Raw genomic sequence first — 24,062 nt, 5'->3', positions numbered from 1 at the left:
GAAATAAAACAAAATCTATTACGTTAACATGTAGTTAGTGGCTGTGGGAAATTAAACAAAATCTATTACGTTTACTCGAAGTGACTGGCTGTGGGAAATAAAACAAAATCTATTACGTTGAGGTGTAGTAACTGGCTGTGGGAAATAAAACAAAATCTATAACGTTTAGGTGTAGTAACTGGCTGTGGAAAATAAAACAAAATCTATTACGTTAACATGTAGTAACTGGCTGTGGGAAATAAAACAAATCTATTACGTTAACATGTAGTAACTGGCTGTGGGAAATAAAACAAAATCTATTACGTTAACAAATGTACGTACATGTAAACTGGCTGTTGAAAATAAAACAAAATCTATAACGTTAACATGTAGTAACTGGCTGTGGGAAATAAAACAAAATCTATTACGTTAACATGTAGTAACTGGCTGTGGGAAATAAAACAAAATCTATTACGTTAACATGTAGTAACTGGCTGTGGGAAATAAAACAAAATCTATTACGTTTACATGTAGTAACTGGCTGTGGGAAATAAAACAAAATCTATAACGTTTACATGTAGTAACTGGCTGTGGGAAATAAAACAAAATCTATTACGTTTACATGTAGTAACTGGCTGTGGGAAATAAAACAAAATCTATAACGTTAACATGTAGTAACTGGCTGTGGGAAATAAAACAAAATCTATTACGTTAACATGTAGAACTATATGTGTGGAAATAAAACAAAATTATACTATACTGTGAAAACAAATTATTAACTGGATGGCTGTGGAAATAAAACAAAATCTATTACGTTTACTTAAGTAACTGGCTGTGGGAAATAAAACAAAATCTATTACGTTAACATGTAGTAATGGCTGTGGGAAATAAAACAAAATCTATTACGTTAACATGTAGTAACTGGCTGTTGAAAATAAAACAAAATCTTTAACGTAAACATGTAATAACTAGCTGTGGGAAATAAAACAAAATCTATTACGTTTACATGTAGTAACTGGATGTGGGAAATAAAACAAAATCTATTACGTTAACATGTAGTAACTGGCTGTGGGAAATAAAACAAAATCTATTACGTTAACATGTAGTAACTGGCTGTGGGAAATAAAACAAAATCTATTACGTTAACATGTAGTAACTGGCTGTGGGAAATAAAACAAAATCTATAACGTTAACATGTAGTAACTGGCTGTGGGAAATAAAACAAAATCTATTACGTTAACATGTAGTAACTGGCTGTGGGAAATAAAACAAAATCTATTACGTTTACGTGTAGTAACTGGCTGTGGGAAATAAAACAAAATCTATTACGTTTACGTGTAGTAACTGGCTGTGGGAAATAAAACAAAATCTATAACGTTTACGTGTAGTAACGTAGCTATGGGAATAAAACAAAATCTATAACGTTAACATGTAGTAACTGGCTGTGGGAAATAAAACAAAATCTATATTGTTAACATGTAGTAACTGGCTGTGGGAAATAAAACAAAATCTATAACGTTAACATGTAGTAACTGGCTGTGGGAAATAAAACAAAATCTATTACGTTTACGTTTAGTAACTGGCTGTGGGAATAAAACAAAATCTGTAACGTTTACGTGTAGTAACTGGCTGTGGGAAATAAAACAAAATCTATTACGTTTACGTGTAGTAACTGGCTGTGGGAAATAAAACAAACTCTATAACGTTAACATGTAGTAACTGGCTGTGGGAAATAAAACAAAATCTATATTGTTAACATGTAGTAACTGGCTGTGGGAAATAAAACAAAATCTATAACGTTAACATGTAGTAACTGGCTGTGGGAAATAAAACAAAATCTATTACGTTTACGTTTAGTAACTGGCTGTGGGAATAAAACAAAATCTGTAACGTTTACGTGTAGTAACTGGATGTGGGAAATAAAACAAAATCTGTAACGTTTACAAGTATAGTAAAGGACACTGTAAAGATAGTCAGTGGCTTCAGTGAAGGTTGTACTACTAGTGGTTTAGTATGTTCATTTAAGTTTATATACATACAACAAATGTATTTCATTTGAGACTTTCTTCAGCGTCACCAAGCCTTTTTGTACAAATAAAAACCAAAGCGAATTATTTCAATCAAGTAAGAAACTGAGACTGCACCCCTAATATAAAAACAAATAAAACAAAACTCTTTGTTGTTTGTATTACACCATGGATAGATACCATCACAATGTGATGTCACAATTACAGAAGAATGTATGGTTTGATTTAATAATGGCTTTTAAGATAATTGATTGCTTTTAAGATAATTGATTGACGTTTTTAACGTTAAACAATCAATTGACGCTTTCCATGTTAGACACACGAATCACGCTTTCAATGTTAGACACACGAATGACGCTTTCAATGTTAGACACAAGAATGACGCTTTCAATGTTAGACACACGAATGACGCTTTCAATGTTAGACAATCGATTGGTGCTTTCAATGTTAGACACAGGAATGACGCTTTCAATGTTAGACAATCGATTGGTGCTTTCAATGTAGACGACGTTAATGATATAGAAATAAAACAGGATTAAAATGACATCTCTCCCACAGAAAATTAGTACATATGTATTCAGAAAACGTTGCAGCACCACGTCTGTCATATAAACCATTATTCAACACCTAGCTTTCATTTCAAGTCTAATTTGATTTCCGAGTTGTGCCGAGAGCTTACTAAGTCGATTTTGATAAGGTTTCTCCCTGAAGCGACCCACTCACTTGAAATTGCAATACCGACACCCTTGTGCCACGAATATATGGCATGCTTTTACAGTAATGCTCCCTGTGGAGTAATTATATTTCAATTTTATCATGATGCACCTACATGTCGTATATACAATTCATACTTCAAAGGTAACATGACAATGTTCACAGTAGGCAAGACGCACTGTCCTACAGGGCTATACTTTACACATTCCCCAAATTCTAATATAAGTCTGATATACAGTAGCTTTGCTTATAAAATAACATCAAATAATAGTCCCTGGATGAGAAGCTATTTCAATAAATTAAGGAGAGTTGAAACCCAGCTTAGTTATCCCAACATTGACGGAAACTGGAAGCAGCTAGCGTGATGTGTACAATGGACGAGCACGTAGGATACCAGGTTATCTAGACACTATCTGAGGAACTTAAATCTGCATTTTCTGTATCAAGGACACATTACATTCAGAAGTTACTGTGTACATGAAAGCAGAGAAGACAAATGAAACACAAAATAAAGCAGAAGTTATAGGACATTTGGGAATGTTCCCCTAACAAGTTAATACTTTATCTGTTTAGATTCTATCATTAATATTTATTTGGGTTTTATTGTATGATACGATTAGACTTGCTGAGAAATGTGTTTTGCAGTAGACTACTCTCCCGACAATTCTACTGTTGCGTTATCGATTGATAAACATTTGGTAGGCTATAACTAACCCTATTTGACACCTTGTTACATCGCATTAATGTCACGCTCAACTCGAGTCACATTGAAACATGCTTTTTCACTTACTATTAATGTTACTCTTCACCATTCGATATACCCTACCGTTTACCATAGATACCATTCCCTATGGAACAGTTCATTGGCAATGCTATTTATTAGATAACATGGGACGAATTTCTTCTTGATTTTATGAAATAATATATACATAAAATTACATTGTGCTGTTTTTAGTGTATTATCATTCCGTCTTTGCATATTACAGAGTTACCACCCTTGAGTGTAGGCATCATTATGACGTCATTATTCTGTGGCCGAAATTCACATGGTTTTCTCTCTGACGTTACACACGTCACAATCAATACCTACCCACAAGGGTAGATGCCTAGTCTATACGGTGTGTTTTACTGTCAGTTAAAAAGCATTATCCTCCCTCATTGTTTGCCTACTCTTGCCCCAGATATACCTCGCTGCAGAGCTATTTACTTGTCATCAGGTACATTATTGTGATGACTCGGAATCTACACCCGGGCCCAGTGATGATGCGTGGCTTTGAAGGTTTCATCGTGTTATTGTAGCCTTTTCAACAGACATCTTTTATGGATACTGGTTTCACTCTTAACACTGTACTTATAGTAGCATGGGGTCAGCTGAATAGTTCTAAGGTCAGAATAAAGAGTTTTACTGCATGGTATGGACAATCTTTGGGTAAGTGGACTGACTGGCATTGTTGTCTCATTGTACAAGCATTTGTCTTCCAGACAAGAGACTCTAGGCAAGACTCCAGATTTTTTTAAAGTGAAAAAATTGATTTATCCAGGTCTACAAAGTTATATTTAGCCTGGTGCGGTTTAACCAGACGGAATTTAAAGGTTTCTTTAGGAACACGAAATGGCTATATGTTTTGCATTTTTTCTTTCTGTGGAGGTTTCTAATTAATGATCTTTCCACAACATGGTAATTATTCAGCCATCTTTTTAAACTTTACTTGGAAAACTCATAGCTATGTACTGAGATAAACAGTGTAAGGTATATTCATTGCATGCCTTTCATGGCTTGCTCAATTGGAAACTTTTAGACCTTCATCGAATACATGTTTTCAGCAGTTTTCGATGCTTTAAGGTATTTTATGTTGCAATTACAATTTCAATAGCATCAATTAAAAGGGACAATTTAATTAAGCGTAAAATGAATACATGATTAATACACTAAATAAGTCTCTTCTAATAAAAGTAGTTCGCTGTGACCTTGTCATTATCCAGCCATTATCTTCGATCGCTCTCCGCTATACACATTGTGATCTTGTAGAACAGACCAAAACAGCACTATAGTATAACATTCTTCAATGTATGCTATTGGCTGAAAAGCATCTTCTTATCAAAACAACCATTTTAAATCACACTCTATGGCAAGCCGGTATGAGGATACCACACACTGTACAGAAATCCGGTATGGGTATACCGCACACTGTATAGAAATCCGGTATGGGTATAGAAATCTGATATGGGTATACCGCACACTCTATAGAAATCCGGTATGGGTATACCACACACTCTATAAAAATCCGGTATGGGTATACCGCACACTCTATAGAAATCTTATATGGGTATACCGCACACTCTATAGAAATCTGATATGGGTATACTGCACAGTCTATAGACATCCGGTATGGGTATACCGCACACTCTATAGAAATCCGGTATGGGTATACCGCACACTCTATAGAAATCCGGTATGGGTATACCGCACACTCTATAGAAATCCGGTATTGGTATACCGCACACTGTATAGAAATCCGGTATGGGTATGCCGCACACTCTATAGAAATCCGGTATGGGTATACCGCACACTCCCTTGGAATCTGATATGGGTATACCGCACACTCTATAGAAATCTAATATGGGTATACCGCACACTCTATAGACATCCGGTATGACTGGGAGAATGTGTTTTGCTGAATTACCTATTTACAAATTGTACAAAAGGAATAATCAGGTGTTAAGACAAACTTACCAATAGTAGGAATGTTTGGGTGTGAGTCAGGGAGGAACTGCTGAAGCATCATCAGCAACACCACGATACAGAGTAGTAACACCGATCCTGAAACAAAAACAATACCATGGTAACACTGAGTCTGACACAAACAAAATACTAGGTAACACTGAGTCTGACACAAACAAAATACCATGGTAACACTGAGTCTGACACAAACAAAATACCATGGTAACACTGAGTCTGACACAAACAAAATACCATGGTTACACTGAGCATGAAACAAACAAAATACCATGGTAACACTGAGTCTGACACAAACAAAATACCATGGTAACACTGAGTCTGACACAAACAAAATACCATGGTAACACTGAGTCTGACACAAACAAAATACCATGGTAACACTGAGTCTGACACAAACAAAATACCATGGTAACACTGAGTCTGACACAAACAAAATACCATGGTAACACTGAGTCTGACACAAACAAAATACCATGGTAACACTGAGTCTGACACAAACAAAATACCATGGTAACACTGAGCCTGAAACAAACAAAATACCATGGTAACACTGAGTCTGACACAAACAAAATACCATGGTAACACTAAGTCTGACACAAACAAAATACCAAGGTAACACTGAGCCTGAAACAAACAAAATACCATGGTAACACTGAGCCTGAAACAAACAAAATACCATGGTAACACTGAGCCTGAAACAAACAAAATACCATGGTAACACTGAGTCTGACACAAATAAAATACCAAGGTAACACTAAGTCTGACACAAACAAAATACCATGGTAACACTGAGTCTGACATAAACAAAATACCATGGTAACACTGAGTTTGACACAAACAAAATACCATGGTAACACTGAGTCTGACACAAACAAAATACCATGGTAACACTGAGTCTGACACAAACAAAATACCATGGTAACACTGAGCATGAAACAAACAAAATACCATGGTAACACTGAGCCTGAAACAAACAAAATACCATGGTAACACTGAGTCTGACACAAATAAAATACCAAGGTAACACTAAGTATGACACAAACAAAATATCATGGTAACACTGAGTCTGAAACAAACAAAATACCATGGTAACACTGAGCCTGAAACAAACAAAATACCATGGTAACACTGAGTCTGACACAAACAAAATACTATGGTAACACTGAGTTTGACAAAAAAAAAATACAATGGTAACACTGAGCCTGAAACAAACAAAATACGATTATAACACTGAGCCTGAAACAAACAAAATACCATGGTAACACTGAGTCTGACACAAACAAAATACCATGGTAACACTGAGTCTGACACAAACAAAGTACCATGGTAACACTGAGTCTGACACAAACAAAATACCATGGTAACACTGAGTTTGACACAAACAAAATACCATGGTAACACTGAGTTTGACACAAACAAAATACCACGGTAACACTGAGCCTGAAACAAACAAAATACCAAGGTAACACTAAGTCTGACACAAACAAAATACCATGGTAACACTGAGCCTGAAACAAACAAAGTACCATGGTAACACTGAGCCTGAAACAAACAAAATACCATGGTAACACTGAGTCTGAAACAAACAAAATGCTATCAGCAGTATTTTAAGGCCACACACCTAGGCTGGAATAGAACACAATATATAGAAGTAGCATACTTTTTAATGTACAAATTGAATTAGCGTGAATTTTCTCTCCAAGAAAATAGGACTGAACGTTGAATCATGTAGGGGCCTGCAGAAGTCATGGGTTTTTGTGGATTTACGTAAAAATTGAGAATTTAAGTTCGTTTGCTGAGGCAAACGTTTATAGTTTCAGTTGATATTGATTTTAAGGCAGTAGAAAGGAAAACATTAAAAATCATGACTTAAAGAGAGATATTATTTGTAGATTATTTGCGGAAAACACTTAAATTCGGTAATTTTTCGTATATCATACGAATTTAGACATTCGTATGGACTGTTTGATTTCCTTGAACATAACCTCATAAACTGATGTACAAATGTTTTGATGGGAAACGTCGTCTAAGTATTCGAAATCGAAACTATTTACTTCGATGAAATGGGCTCGATAAGCTTATTAAGTTCTATCTTAACTCAATCTTATAACATGAAATACATAACAGAGAATCATTAACTGATGCAAAATTTACTGGGAAGATATAAGGATGTGATTTCAAGTTCATTACGACATGTTATTAAAACATTATCGACAAAGTTAATTACATCGTTATGTAGGATAACAAATATAAACATAACTGATACGGACATTAGGAGATGTTTGTCTTCTTGTTACAAATTACATGCTATAAACAGCAGACCGATTTAACTCTAAATGAAAAATAATTACAGGTCTTGCTGTAACTCCTTAATTACTCGACATTGTACAATAACATTGTAACTAATCCTTCTTTGTGGTTAGAACATGTCTGATGCTGTACACCAAACCGTTAGTCATTTAGCAGACGACATTACCACAATAGTTGTTTAACGGTATAGCACTAGATGTGTGTGAATGAGTTCATAACATTAAAACCAAGTGACAAACATGGCCGAGCACCACCACCTTTACACAATGGTTATCATCACAAAACATGGCCGAGCACCACCACCTTTACACAATGGTGTAGGTTATCTTATAGTCCGTAAGTTATCATCACAAAACATGGCCGAGCACCACCACCTTTACACAATGGTGTAGGTTATCTTATAGTCCGTAAGTTATCATCACAAAACATGGCCGAGCACCACCACCTTTACACAATGGTGTAGGTTATCTTATAGTCCGTAAGTTATCATCACAAAACATGGCCGAGCACCACCACCTTTACACAATGGTGTAGGTTATCTTATAGTCCGTAAGTTATCATCACAAAACATGGCCGAGCACCACCACCTTTACACAATGGTGTAGGTTATCTTATAGTCCGTAAGTTATCATCACAAAACATGGCCGAGCACCACCACCTTTACACAATGGTGTAGGTTATCTTATAGTCCGTAAGTTATCATCACAAAACATGGCCGAGCACCACCACCTTTACACAATGGTGTAGGTTATCTTATAGTCCGTAAGTTATCATCACAAAACATGGCCGAGCACCACCACCTTTACACAATGGTGTAGGTTATCTTATAGTCCGTAAGTAATCATCACAAAACATGGCCGAGCACCACCACCTTTACACAATGGTGTAGGTCATCTTATAGTCCGTAAGTTTTCATCACAAATACACTTTATCCTCTTCTACAGTATAATAGAATAATAACAAACTAGGGTTGATTACCTACATTAATGTGCAACGACGAGTCGAAGTTGCTATTTGCCCTAATAACGGTATGATGATACTAGTAGTAGTCTTCTTTGATTACAACCCAAAAGGTTGGGACGATCCTTCTTGTTTTACATATCATTTCTCAGTACATCTTCATTTCAATTAAGCATTGAAGTCACTATTCTTTTAATTTCATCGGGGTATGAAAGTAATTATTTTCTTTGCAAACCCATACCCAGATGAAATAAAAAAAATAATGACTTCAATGCTTATAATTAATTTTCCAGACCACTTTATAAAATGAAATACGTTTACTCGTACGATTCCATTGATTTTCAACGGATTATTTTTGCCAAATACGCAACGTAAATATTTCTATTGCGACGTCACGTTAACGTCGGATTTCCGCGCCATTCCTGGATATTTTTTCATCGTGGAATGCAAAAAATAAATAGACCAATCAGAAAGCCAGAAATAAAGAAAAATTAATTATTTAAGCATTGAAGTCACTATTTTTTTAATTTCATCGGGTTATGAAACAAAATCTATTTCATAACCTAATGATATTAAAAAATAGTGACTTCAATGCTTATAATTAATTTTCCAGGCTACTTTATAAAATGAAATACGTTTACACGCACGATTCCATTGATTTTTTTTAAATGGATTATTTTTACCAAATCAATACGCAACGTCAGTGTTTCTATTGTGACGTCACGATAATGTCGGGTTTCCGCGCCATTCTCGGATTTTATTTTTTTTTCATCGCGGAATGAAAAAAATGAATAGGCCAATCAGAAAGCCAGAAACAAAGAGAAAATTAAGTATAAGACTATTCAACACTTTGATAAATGTTCCATTTTTTCTTTGGGTTTCTATTTTAATAAAATACTAAATATAATAATAATTGGCTTGCAACCATTTTTAAGAAGCCGTTTTTAATCTAGACAAATAGAACAAAATGATATTCCAACCAACCTAATGTGATTCTTTCCCTTGATTCTGGCGGAAGTAGAAATGTGAAGGGAACGAGGACAGCCAATAGAACAGCCGGAAGTATGAAAACCTGTGTGTAATACACGGAATTCCTCTGAAGAATAAACGAATATTCCATCAATGGATAAATTTCGTTCCCAAAATCGTTTTTGTGATCAATTCTTTTAGTTGTAGTAGTCACAATTTTCCATTCTTTACTTGGTCGTGCGTCACGAATATCGAGGCCATTTTCCTCAGATGTGAAATGCGTGATGTTGACGTGAGTGACGTCATAGGTCCATGATCCGAACTGTATCCTACACGTTTGTCTGTCCATGGGAAACTTCGTCATATCCATGGGACATTTGGCCCGTAGACGGACCTTAGGGATGTATATTACAGTTCCCGTATGGAAAACCACAACCAAGGGATCAAACGTTTCCACGTCCGTGTCGGCACTGCAAAGGAAAAAACATGTTCATTTCAGTGCTTCTTTTGCTATATGCAAATCAATGGATTTTTTTAATTGTAAAAGAGATTATGTGTTAATGTATCGCAATGCATATGTGGCTTTTAGGCTATATAAACAAACTCTACTCTGACTAGTAAAAAGGTATATTTACATCTGTCAATGAGAGTTATAAAATTATCCTCAGTAGACTTTTCTGGATAGAACTATTACTTACAACTAAAAAGACAAGCAATATTTTCTAAGAATTATTCAAATAAGACCTGCCACAAATGCTTATCTTTTCATTCTTATTTCAGGAAACTGACAGAAAGAGTTTGTTATTTAATAGTCTATACAGACTATTGTTGTTTAATTTTATGAAATACTGAATCTGAGGTTGCCGTACTTATTAAGCAGAACTACATCCGGTTTCCAGACGCTGGCCGCCGGAATATGTATGGTGGCTATTCCTCTGTATTTAGATGGTTCCCACCGGAAGCGCATGTCTTCCCACATCTCCCTTAAGAGGGCGCCCGTCTCAAACACTTCTTCCTTCTCGTGCTGGAATGGAAATGTCATTTAATGAAGGACATGGGTGTACTCAGTATCAAGGGAGTTAACTTTACACTAACAAATACATGTTCCTAACAAATGCGACGCAGTTCCTTCACTAAATACCTTACTCGGCAAATCCTTAAATGCGTTTGTCAACGTGATTGAAATCAAACTAGGTACAATGGCACGGAGAGTTATGTGCAAGCAATGTAACATACCCCGCAGGATTAATAGGCTTGTTTTATGAGATACAAACGAAGGACACACATTTTGAAACATTTTTCGAACAGAGCTCCACCACAAAATTTCCTGGATTGGGAATCCCCTGACACATGGAGAAAACCTTTGATCAGTGATCATTTATATGAATGAAGCACCATCTTGTGGCAAAAGCCATTTTTCAAGATAAATTGTATCCGGAGAATAGAAGGATCGATATCGATTGATACAACCATTTCTATCCACATGAAAGTGTCTGTATCCCTTTGGAGACCAATGTATATTTGGAATGTTTTCGTATGACGAAGATAACGGTTCCCGGTAGATCTCTTCCGTGTTTGTCTCTAAATCCTAATCACTGTAGAAATAGGAAGCTCGTTTCTAAACTATAGATAAAGTAGAACAGGGGATATGGACTTCCTTCAGAAAGTATCTATAACCGATTGTTGCTTTGTTCACAATTCTCTATTATTCACAAGTTTTAAACACTTAATTCAATCTATATAAATGAATACAGGGTGATTTGTTCAGAGTTTTCATTTTTGTGCGTTTTTTATCTTATTTTAGAATAAGTTAGAGGAAATAAGTTCGACAAAAATATCTAATCTCTTAGAGAGTTTTAAGGTAAAGCCTCGTGCTAAAATTATCACGAGAACAATTAATTAAGTGATTTGAGTAAATCACATAATGCAAGTCTATTATTTAATCTCCCATATATCGTTATTATTTGTCGATGTGGATTTTCTAAACGTGGTTAAATTGCATCAGAACTAATGTGTTTACATAGGACTATCTGCGGCCTTTCATTTAGCCAACAGCCAACATGCCTACATACTCAAACTTATGAAGGAAATCTCTGTTTAAACTAGATATCATCATGAGGTTTGTTGAATGATTTTTTTCATATTTATAGAAAGAAGCATGAAATCATACTATAGAATGGTAATGTGATAGGAAGCATGACTGACAGTGGTACATATCGTAACGTGAGCTATTTTCGTTTGTAATGAAGACTTTAAACGGCCACGTACAGAACCAAAAAGGTAGAATGTGAAATGTTACCATTATTACATCATTAGAAAGGGGACATGTCGAGGTAAGCACAGTCTATTACATAAGTACCCAATCATGTGATAACGTGCGCCTCGGTATGTTACGAGATGTCCTAGACGTGCGCCTCGGTATGTTACGAGATGTCCTAGACGTGCGCCTCGGTATGTTACGAGGTGTCCTAGACGTGCGCCTCTGTATGTTACGAGATGTCCTAGACGTGCGCCTCGGTATGTTACGAGATGTCCTAGACGTGCGCCTCGGTATGTTACGAGATGTCCTAGACGTGCGCCTCGGTATGTTACGAGATGTCCTAGACGTGCGTCTCGGTATGTTACGAGATGTCCTAGGCGTTTTTAAAAACCATTATTTACAGCTTGACAATTCTACATAGAAAGGATTCTAAATGTAATTTTAATTTGTAAGTTTTGTGCTGCATCATAATTAACTGTCTCTCGAACATTTAATGTTGTTGAGGTTTTTTTTTCTCTGAGACACACGTAATACAACAGATGCTAGGTGATCACGCCATGTGTAACCCAGTTCTATTTAATATTGACATGCCTCATTCATAAATGTCCCCCATCATACAGTCTCCTATAATGGCCACCTCTCAGGGGCATCCCATGTTTAATGTCGCATTCTTTTGTCAATGTTGATTAAGGGAAATGATAAAACCAAGTCTAATTACATTCTCATTAAAATCGTAACATGAAACAGGTTGGTCTGCACCATTTAAGGTAGTCCGAATGATTCTGACTATCTATCCGCTTTTTATATACTGACGTGGGCGGATGATAGTCAGAAGTCCGTGCTCTTTCAAAACGCCAAAAGTCAGCGACCCTCACCAGGGTCGCTAGTTTTTCAATGTTTTCTCTTTTCAGGTTTCATGTGATTTTTTTGACAATTGCATAGTTCGATAGAAAAATCATTTTTACACTACCTTCCATATCAATTATATGTGTAAACGACTATTAACAAATGCATTTCCTCCAGTTTCTTCGGACTTCGTCATTTTCAGCACGTTGTTTGTATATGGCTGCCAAAACCAATCTCGCGAGAATTTGAGTGACGTCAGAAAATGAAGGTTAAAAATCAACGGCTTCCCTTGACTTCCGGCGAGATTTTAATCACGTGATAACTTCAACCAATATGGACGATCTAGCCGGGAAATTTGAGAAGTCTCAAAGAAATACCACAAGTTGCACGCTGAGAGATATAATTTACTTTTTTCAACATGTCAAGGTAGTGTAAAAATAATTTTTCTATCGAACTATGCAATTGTCAAAAAATCACATGAAACCTGAAAAGAGAAAACATTGAAAAACTAGCGACCCTGGTGAGGGTCGCTGACTTTTGGCGTTTTGAAAGAGCACGGACTTCTGACTATCATCCGCCCACGTCAGTATATAAAAAGCGGATAGATAGTCAGAATCATTCGGACTACATTTAAGGAACACATCATAAATCAATTGAACGTTAACTTTATATTTGTTGATTATTACATCTTATTTAGCAAATACAGGCATTCCATGTTTCAGCAGTATAATTTTCCATTTTCATAAATGGCAAATAAAACATTATTAGAATAGGTTATGTTTTACCGAAAGTCAATTACAGAGCTCTGCATGCCCAGCTGTATTCTCGTAAACCCACGAGAAAAACGATATTTCCTGTGGGATCGTTTCCGTCTTGTCGCAAGACACGAGATGGAGTAGAGAGGGCGAGAAACTATTATTACAGTGTTCTGTTGAAAGAGACTGATACAGGGCTAACACGGCACGTCATCCCTGACAAAATAAAGAAGATTCGAACATAAGACAATTTCTATTGAATTCCTTATACATGTAATAACCGGTTATATCGTTGGTGCGGAAACCCGCGTTGACACGCATCAATCTACTAGAACAAATGTTGGACTCACATAATCATCTATCGATTATGTTATCTATATACAACACGTGTTCCTTCACATAATCGAACCTCTTTCAATATGGGTATGCATTGACCAATGCGTAAATATGTTAATTATATATATTTTTTTAGCTCGCCTCTTGAGAAGAGGGGGACTTATGGAATCACAATGCTGTCGGCGTCCCAGGTTAAGGTTTTGGTGTAAGTGTTGAAAAAACTGTTATCTATATCAATTGACATTGATGACATCATTAAGTTAGGATTAGTGTTCTGATGGGTATGAACTATCATTTTAAGGAAGAGATAGCTTGATTTTGAGGATTTCAAGAGGTCAAAATTACCTGGTCAAGGTTTTTTGTGTAAGTGTGGAAAAATTGTTATCCATCACAACTGATATTGGTTTCTACATTAATTAAATAAATATAGATTTGTAAGTCTTGTCTTTGGTATGGACAAATGTTTTAAGGATGAAAAATTACAGTTTTGAAAATTTCAAGATGGGTTAGTTGCCAATTTGTATTTTACTTTAGAAATGACATTGGTTTCTGCCTTGGTTTACAAAGGTCCTAAGGATTTATGTGCTATGAATAGGGGCTTTCATTTTAGGGGTAAAACACTGGATTTTGAGAATTCAATTGGCCCAATAAGTATACTTATTCTTGCATGATAATCTCTTAGGTCTTTAATGGCTGCATGAGGCGAGCTTTGCTGTTCTCAAGCAGTTTTTGTTCATTTTCTGACAACGCAACTTATTGGGCATCTATCTAATTTACACAATTACTTACGTCATAATTTCCGCCATTACTTACGTCATTACTTACGTCATTACTTACGTCATTATTTCCGCCTTTACTTATGTCATTACTTACGTCATTACTTACGTCATTAGTAGGTGTTCCGCTTAACAGCGACTGTGGTTTTTTCCTCTCTTGGAAAGAAGAAAGAGTTTAAGTATATCTAAAGGATTATATTGTCAAATGTTAGATTTATTGAAACGGTATTCTTATCTAACTTCCAGCGATGTGCAATAGTGTGATAATAGTGTATTAATGTAAAGTAAAGGTGTAGTAATGCATGGCAAAGTTGTTCGGGCGTATAATAAGTAATTTAGAATATTTTAATACTACATGTCGAAGAATGCGTTTCCGACTTTAGAATTGTTGATATCTTTATTTTAGTGCAGCTAAAACCGAACTTTATCATTATGAGCGTGTTAATTTACCATTATAATGTTTACCAATTAAGACTGTTTCTCAGTAAAGTGCGTGTCTTTACCAATTAACTGCCGCGTGCTGTTTCATTTCACTGGAAACGATGTCACTTTCAGATAAACCGCATATAATTCATAGCTCTAACTACCCACGCTCCACGTATCGTTGTGCCACATCAGATGTATCCATCAACAGCACGTTCAATATGGTGTTCCCGAAACCTGTCATACTACATATAACATCTCCATAGCACGCGCTCCTTGCCGTGTGTCCTTAAAGTAGTTTCTGCTTTGGTTACGGGTTTAATTTAGATTGGTAGTTTCAATCACATCTATGATGCTGCAGCACTTAATAATCATTGCAATGATGTACTATTTACAGATTTTTAGAAGTGCTGCGATAACCTTTAGGTGATGTTCTACTCTGTAGTCTAGGAAATTAAGGTTATATGATCTTTACTTTCAAATTGTGACCATCGATGTAAAGGACTCTTCCCATCGCATCTTTACACAGGCATAATGTCTTCAGATAAATACAGGTTAATTTCAGGGGACATTTTTAGGTTAAATTTACATGAAAAGAGCCAAAAAAATACTTTAACCTATTTCTACTAATCCTTTACCGGATCTTTCTAAGACAAACCTTATGACTCCCCTTACTTACTCCAAATGTTCATATATCATTTCTGGGCAGTTAAAACTTGCAAGTCTACAACATTAATGTCCTTAACGGTATTCTTTGTTAATTTTCTTTATTTTGTTGAAATTTTCCAGATAAGTCTGGATTTTGATTACATTCCTTGTTTCTTGATGAATACCAGTTATATTTCATCGAATGAAGTGGAAACTTTGAAATTTTCACGAGTTACTGGTATTCATCAAGAAAACAAGGAATATTCTATTTATTACGTTTGTTTTCTCGCTTCCATTTACAAAGACCATCACTATAGTTCCGCCATAGGTTATTCCGCCATTGTATTTTACACTTTGTCCTTGCGGTTATTACCGGTACGTTGTATTTTTATGAGCATAACGTCATATTTCTATACAAATCGATAACAAACTAATGACATAACAATCAAAATTATATTTTCACTGTCAATGCTGCATTCCGATTGGTCAGAAGCAAGTAAAAATATCAAATATCAAAATATCACTGGAGTGAAGTATATCGCTTTTATGTTTACCGTATATTACACTGCGAAAAAATGTAATAATAGAAGCTCATAAAATTATGATAGTTTTCCTTGTGTTTTCTTTCCATTGACCTTAAATCTTCCATCCCCGATCCTCCAGGGGTTACTATCACTGACGTTAAGTCCATCCCTGAACTATCTCATAGTACAAATGAAGGAGGTCTGCAGATCCTTCCTTTGATAATTACAGAACTTCAAAGAAACACAGTCAACTCACAATATACCGTTATACAATTACTTTAATCAAATAACCTGTGTCATCTGTTGCCTCAAATTTTGTTATAATGTGTTCCAGGGGTGGATATAACGTCAGTGATAGTAACACTATATTGATATATATACACTGTATACATATATGTGCCTATCTGAATAACTGTGGCTCCAACATAAAAACACAATTGACGTTTCAACAACATAACTCATGTGGTTTGCCAGTCGATGATAAGAAATTCTGCAGTATCATTAAAAAGCGTTAACAATACGCTAACAACTGGTCTAGACAACTTACGGTAACTAGAAGTGTCCTATCTTATTACCGCACTGTCCACTGGCTTCTGGCCAATCGATTTTTGTCAAGAAAGTACCAGAAGAATAGCAAAGCCTTTCTGTACCCAGGGGGTCAATGTGTTCGTAGTATTTCATGCTTCAATTTACCAAGGGATACATCCCGTGGGTGTCACTCTGGCCCCGGTCGTCCAGACCAATATAATCGGACTAGTCTTGGGGATGTCATCCTGACACAGAACGGTTATGGCGACAATTACCTCTATTAGATACGTCATATACGATTCTCCGTCGTCTTTTATAAAAGCTATGAATTGTTGTCAAGGTCCGTCAGGTAGAAACAAATTTTAGTCATATTGACATGAAGTAATGCTTTAAAGGTCTTCTTATACGATATTCAAATGTTCCAATGTCAAAGAACCGGCTTGGTTCAATTTTTTCGAGAGATAAATATAACCTTCATAAAACATTTGTTTTATCAGCCACAACTATGTACAATACACTAGTGTCTAAATAAGAACAAGCTTAGTTGCGTGCTATTTAACATTTACAGCAGAAACAAGAGATCAAGATAAGTGGCGTCAGTGAGATGGCACATTAATTTAAAAACTTGATTTGGAAACACGTTACTCGATAAATGTCCGACAAAAGGCCATAACGAGGCGCCGTATCACGCACATGTTTGGCACCAAAGTGGTCAAGGAGTTGATTAAAAAGGCCAAGAGACATGCGTTTCCATTAACGGTTTGGCACTAATACAGCTGTTCATTACTCCGGCATGATGGCCACGAGGAATTGACCTTTGTACCAATTACACTGTGGTCAGAGAGACTATCACTAGAGAATAATGGACAGTAACACCAGCTACATTGCTAGGCTTTCAGCATCATATTAAAATTACATGAATGCAGCAAGGATGATATGTTTACCAAAGTTCACATATCAACATACATCTTTTTATCTCCTTTTTTAAATAAAAATTACATGGAATGTCTATGCTTTTTTGTCACGCAATTCAAACGGTTACGTGACTTTGACACGCAGGAACCGGAAACTAATAGGGGCGCTTGTTCGAGTTATCAATATGTCGACTTGTCCTCAAATAATTGCTGTCACATTCTTATTTCAGAATCAATAGCTTTCTATGACTTGCAAATCGCCTGCCATACTTTGTTGTAGGATGATGACATATACCACCAAGGCCACATATACGGAATTTTCCGTGCAGACACTCAGTCAATTCGGAAAGCCGACACGTTCCGAAAAGAAATAGTAACCAATATAAACAACTTAAATGCCTCACTTATTTTATCGTACAAAAGATAGTTAACAGATCGCAAATTATTTATCTCGAACAAAATGTAGTAACCATGACAATAAACAAGAGACAGTGTTTGATGTTTGGTATATCACACACTTTTGGTTCTTTTCTGTGTTCTTTCTCTCTCTTTTTCATGTTATGTTTACAGAATTTAATATGATTCATTTTGGATTTTGAAATGAATTAATAGCAACTTGAAAAAGAACAACAATACTATAAACGATTTCAAACGGACGACGGGTCCTATTGGAAGGCGGTCTCCACCAAAAAAACATGCCCTTATATGACCCTGGCTGTTAATAGGACAATAAACCCAAACCTATTGGAAGTTTAACAATGTTGCGTGATAATGAATAAGGCCAGCAGACTCGAAGAACTTAAGAATTATAATCATATCAATGGCAACATCAATCAGCAGTATAAAGTTATCGAGATAGGTTCATCTTAAAACTGGCTAAACAAAGCAATCATCATAGAGTTCATTGTTATTAAAGGATTGTTTCAAAAAGAATTCAATGCCAAAAAAAGCTTTCAACCCAAACGAAATATCGATAAACTTCATACACAGTCATTGCAACCTTAAGTCTATAACAGACAGATAAGCTGGAGTCCACAGCATTTCACAATATCTCTGAATCCGTCTTGTAAATACACTTAATGTCACGATTATTGGGGAAAATGTCATGTTTACATATAAAACCGTCGACAGGTCGGAGTAGTGATGTTCTTACCTATATAGATAACACATATAACTTGTGACATTGACCAGAGGTACTATAAAACACGTGCAGCACGTGCTCCTTACTGGCGTCTGACATTATGATCAGCAGGGCGCACGGACAGGAATGTCAACTTAGCTCAAACATTACATGCTTTATCGTTTAATACATTCAACAGCCATAAAATCGTTAAATCACGCGTCGGCATGTTTTGATAGAAAAGAAATCTGCTATCACTTATTCTCATTAAATGTTTATCTTACTTTTGAAAAAATGAAAAAAGTGTCCATGAGTGTAGAAACATGTAAGGATGGAATACGATACGCAAAAGTTTAAGCATGTACGTAGTCCAATATGAAAAACTCAATTGTCATGTATAAAACAGTCGAAAAATGTTTCAGTAAAACGTTACAAATGAAATTCAGTACGAAATATTGTGAAATGTTAAACCGGCTTATTTTTATCTTTTTATTTTTGAATAACTGTGTAAATCTATTGGTATCTTTTAAGCTAGGATCTGGCTGCGACGTCGAACGCCCTCTATCATATCCTGTGAGCCATGTGGGAAATATCACACTAAACTTGTGTGAAGGCTCGCGGTATGCTTTTAGACATACTCATCTAAAATTCTGATAAATTTTGATAAACGCATATACTGAAAATATTTACTATTGATTTTTTAAAAATATCTCCAAAGGCTTTCTTTGATAAGTTTGCATATAAACGGGTCGCAATAAGGATAATTTACAGTAATTCAGAATAGTAACTCTATAACTCATTCCTGTGTTCCTGATTCAGAAGTTCGTTTTTGAGTAACATGCTCTTTGGGCGTTGGAAGTTGTATCAGACTGTAATCAGTGTAGTTTACCACTCTATTTCAAATAACTGCTGATAATTATGTTTGGTTTATACAATCGTCATTTATGTTGTATACCAAAACACATAACGCGTGTGTTAAAGTTATTTTTGACAAGCTACAAATGATATTTTCACTGCTTTATGGCCTATAAATCTATATTTTCCAGATAAGGAATCTGGTTTTACAGTTGAGCGTTCCACTGGGTTGTCAGAGGCACAGCGGGACTGTCACGGATCGTGCTATTGACGAAGCATGAACACACTCCGAGGTACAGATACTTTCTATCAGTCAGGCATGTCTAGATAACATGGTATTTTCTCATGCTTTATACATCATAATTTAACATTTCATAACCTAATAATTTTCCGTAATACCACAGAATAAAAATTATATCATTTCATTTCTTGAATTTAAAACTACAATTTACAATCCAATTCATTATCATATGCAACAAAACGTGGCCGTAAAATGAACTGTATATGCATTCCATAAAATGATTATACAAATATATCAATATGTCTTTCTCTTTGGTGCCTCTTTGGTGCATACCAAAGAGAAATGAACATCCTGTTACCACATCCATTGTAACGTAGGTTATCCCTTAGATTTCCTGCTGAACCGGAGCATATAAACTTGGTCATCCAGTTAAAGGACAAGTTAACACTGTTTTTCATGTTAATTATATAATATAATTGATATGAGGTATACATGCATATTGTCTTCAGGAATTCATATTTAAGTTTCACACAGGTAGCAGACCCCGAAATCGACAAAAGAAATAATTCGAAGGGTTCAATAACTTTGATTATTATGATAGATTCTTGTTTAGTTTATTTTCTATTTAATATTATTTATTTCTATGCCTCATTAGCTATTAACCTTCAATTAACCTTAAACTGAGCCCGACAACAACATATCTCTTTTGACAATACGAAAGATTCTGAAGTCCAGTCCAGCAATTATCCTCGATATCAGAGACACCTACGTGTATCTCAGTGGGAGTTTGCAATGACACTGGTCATGTTTTTCTTTCAATAAATTTTATTGCATAAAACAAAATGATAAGTCCATGTAAGACATCTCAAAAACCCACAAAACTCGAAACAAGAAAGAAGTTTTAGAAGTTTTAAAAGCAACATCTGGGATGGCTAGATCAACTCCTGGATCGGACTTTCACAGTCAACGATATTAGTAATGATAAAACCGAAAAAAATCTAGGCTAACACTATCAGTGATTGCTTGACCCTAAGGACCCCCAGGTTAACGTCGATCTTGATGACTATTCCCCAAAACCCCGACCCCCGGGACTTACCAGGTCGACGACGTCCGTGATGGCTAGCCCCCCCACACACACACACACCCCGACCCCCGGGACTTACCAGATCAACGACGTCCGTGATGGCTAGCCCCCAACACCCCGACCCCCGGGACTTAACAGGTCGACGACGTCCGTGATGGCTAGCTCCCAACACCCCGACCCCCGGGACTTACCAGGTCGACGACGTCCGTGATGGCTAGCCTCCCACGCCCCGACCCCCGGGACTTACCAGGTCGACGACGTCCGTGATGGCTAGCCTCCCACACCCCGACCCCGGGACTTACCAGGTCGACGACGTCCGTGATGGCTAGCCCCCAACATCCCGACCCCCGGGACTTACCAGGTCGACGACGTCCGTGATGGCTAGCCCCCAGCAACCCGACTCCGGGACTTACCAGGTCGACGACGTCCGTGATGGCTAGCCCCCAATACCCCGAACCCCGGGACTTACCAGGTCGACGACGTCCGTGATGGCTAGCCTCCAACACCCCGACCCCCGGGACTTACCAGGTCGACGACGTCCGTGATGGCTAGCCCCCAACACCCCGACCCCCGGAACTTACCAGGTCGTCGACGTCCGTGATGGCTAGCCCCCAACATCCCGACCCCCGGGACTTACCAGGTCGACGACGTCCGTGATGGCTAGCCTCCAACACCCCCGACCCCCGGGATTTACCAGGTCGACGACGTCCGTGATGGCTTGCCTCCCACACCCCGACCCCCGGGACTTACCAGGTCGACGACGTCCGTGATGGCTAGCCCCCAACACCCCGACCCCGGGACTTACCAGGTCGACAACGTCCGTGATGGCTAGCCTCCCACACCCCGACCCCGGGACTTACCAGGTCGACGACGTCCGTGATGGCTAGCCCCCAACACCCCGACCCCGGGACTTACCAGGTCGACGACGTCCGTGATGGCTAGCCCCCAACACCCCGACCCCCGGGACTTACTAGGTCGACGACGTCCGTGATGGCTAGCCCCCAACACCCCGACCCCCGGGACTTACCAGGTTGACGACGTCCGTGATGACTAGCCCCCCAACACCCCGACCCCCGGGACTTACCAGGTCGACGACGTCCGTGATGGCTTGCCTCCCACACCCCAACTCCCGGGACTTACCAGATCGACGACGTCCGTGATGGCTAGCCCCCAACACCCCGACCCCGGGGACTTACCAGGTCGACGACGTCCGTGATGGCTAGCCCCCAACACCCCGACCCCCGGGACTTACCAGGTCGACGACGTCCGTGATGGCTAGCCCCCAACACCCCGACCCCCGGGACTTACCAGGTCGACGACGTCCGTGATGGCTAGCCCCCCAACACCCCGACACCCGGGACTTACCAGGTCGACGACGTCCGTGATGGCTAGCCCCCCAACATCCCGACCCCCGGGACTTACCAGGTCGACGACGTCCGTGATGGCTAGCCCCCAACACCCCGACCCCCGGGACTTACCAGGTCGACGACGTCCGTGATGACTAGCCCCCAACACCCCGACCCCCGGGACTTACCAGGTCGACGACGTCCGTGATGGCTTGCCTCCCACACCCCGACTCCCGGGACTTACCAGATCGACGACGTCCGTGATGGCTAGCCCCCAACACCCCGACCCCGGGGACTTACCAGGTCGACGACGTCCGTGATGGCTAGCCCCCAACACCCCGACCCCCGGGACTTACCAGGTCGACGACGTCCGTGATGGCTAGCCCCCCCAACACCCCGACCCCCGGGACTTACCAGGTCGACGACGTCCGTGATGGCTAGCCCCCCAACACCCCAACACCCGGAACTTACCAGGTCGACGACGTCCGTGATGGCTAGCCCCCAACACCCCGACCCCCGAGACTTACCAAATCGACGACGTCCGTGATGGCTAGCCCGACGGCCACTATTATCATCCTTGAAGTGGCGTTCACTGGACGGATACGTTTGTCGTATTTGGCGAGAAGGTCGGTGATTAGGCGCTCTTCTTCATTAACGAACGTGTAGTTCGGCAACACAATACCTGAGGACAGAAAGGTAGATGTTACTTCATCAATTACCAAAGTTAGGCATTGTAACAGTTAATGTCGAAGTTCATTCTATATCCATACACAATCACAGCAAAGTTCGACATTAACTTTGCTACAATATCAACTTCGTAACTATCACAAAGTTCAACAATTTTAGATTGATCAAAATGTTTTAATTCTAAGCACAATATATTCCAAATGCACCGTGTTTTTACTGACTGCCCGTTGTAAGTGAAGCACAAAGGCACAGATGACATCTTAAAAACAATGTTTTATTGCAATTCGTTTTTGCCATTTTGTGTATACTAATTATTCTTTGAGAATTTCACGTCTGCATCATTTTTGGTTGGCTGTTTTTGCTGTTATTCAGTTTGTGGTATTAAAATTTACTTCCTTACTTGTCTCATTGTTTGATTGTTTAATTTCGTAGCAGTTTCCAAGGGTATGTAAATATCAATATCAAACTGGACTTGGAAGGAATGATCAACATTATGGTCTGCCATATTGAATGCTGTCTGTATATTGTCAGTTTGAATAAGCAAAATATTGTCTTAAACCACAGCACGAAACACGATGATGTTATTAATACTCCCTACATGTTCATCCGCGTATGAGAGGCACGGTTAGAACATTGTTCGGATTGTCGGACCGGAATGGATACGGTTAATCTACAAGGAAAACAATCCTTCACGAGTTTGACCTCTGACCTTTCGCTGCTTCACCACCTCCCGCAGACACAGTTGGGGGTCTACACTTCCTACAACCACGTGGCGGTGAGCCCGGGGTCGGATCGTGGGATGCAAAATGTGTTTTCCCTATATCACAAGTGTTATTTTAGCATAGACCTAGACATCGATCAAGTCAGAGAAAGCAAACAAACATGGCTTTTAGTCTTTCCAACCATTAGCTGTTAGCATAATAGTAATAATAATATTCATATAGTAAAATAATATATTATGAATTCAATGCGAGACAGTTGACAGATTTCAAACTCAAATCTAATAAATGAAAGATAATT

The 24,062-nt window shown here is 38.2% G+C and overlaps 1 protein-coding gene across 2 annotated transcripts in view; it reads right to left on the bottom strand.

Annotated features, from left to right (window-relative positions):
• The window catches only part of LOC138306168 (neuronal acetylcholine receptor subunit alpha-5-like), a 49,237-nt gene that overhangs the window by 4,289 nt on the left and 20,886 nt on the right, over positions 1-24,062 (bottom strand). Inside the window, exons 2-5 of one of the 2 annotated variants that reach the window (XM_069246562.1) lie at positions 22,883-23,037; positions 10,569-10,723; positions 9,715-10,169; positions 5,455-5,541 (exon numbers count right to left, since the gene is read on the bottom strand). In XM_069246562.1, the coding sequence (XP_069102663.1) occupies positions 5,455-5,541; positions 9,715-10,169; positions 10,569-10,723; positions 22,883-23,037 (852 nt within the window). Of the gene's footprint in view, positions 1-5,454; positions 5,542-9,714; positions 10,170-10,568; positions 10,724-12,929; positions 13,362-22,882; positions 23,038-24,062 lie in introns of those variants that run through there. The other variant, XM_069246570.1, reaches the window with a different exon arrangement.

Source organism: Argopecten irradians, chromosome 1 (genome assembly GCF_041381155.1).
Source record: "Argopecten irradians isolate NY chromosome 1, Ai_NY, whole genome shotgun sequence".
NCBI lineage: Eukaryota > Metazoa > Mollusca > Bivalvia > Pectinida > Pectinidae > Argopecten > Argopecten irradians.
The sequence above is the reverse complement of the archived record's forward strand: the minus strand, read 5'-3'. Positions and strand labels throughout refer to the sequence as shown.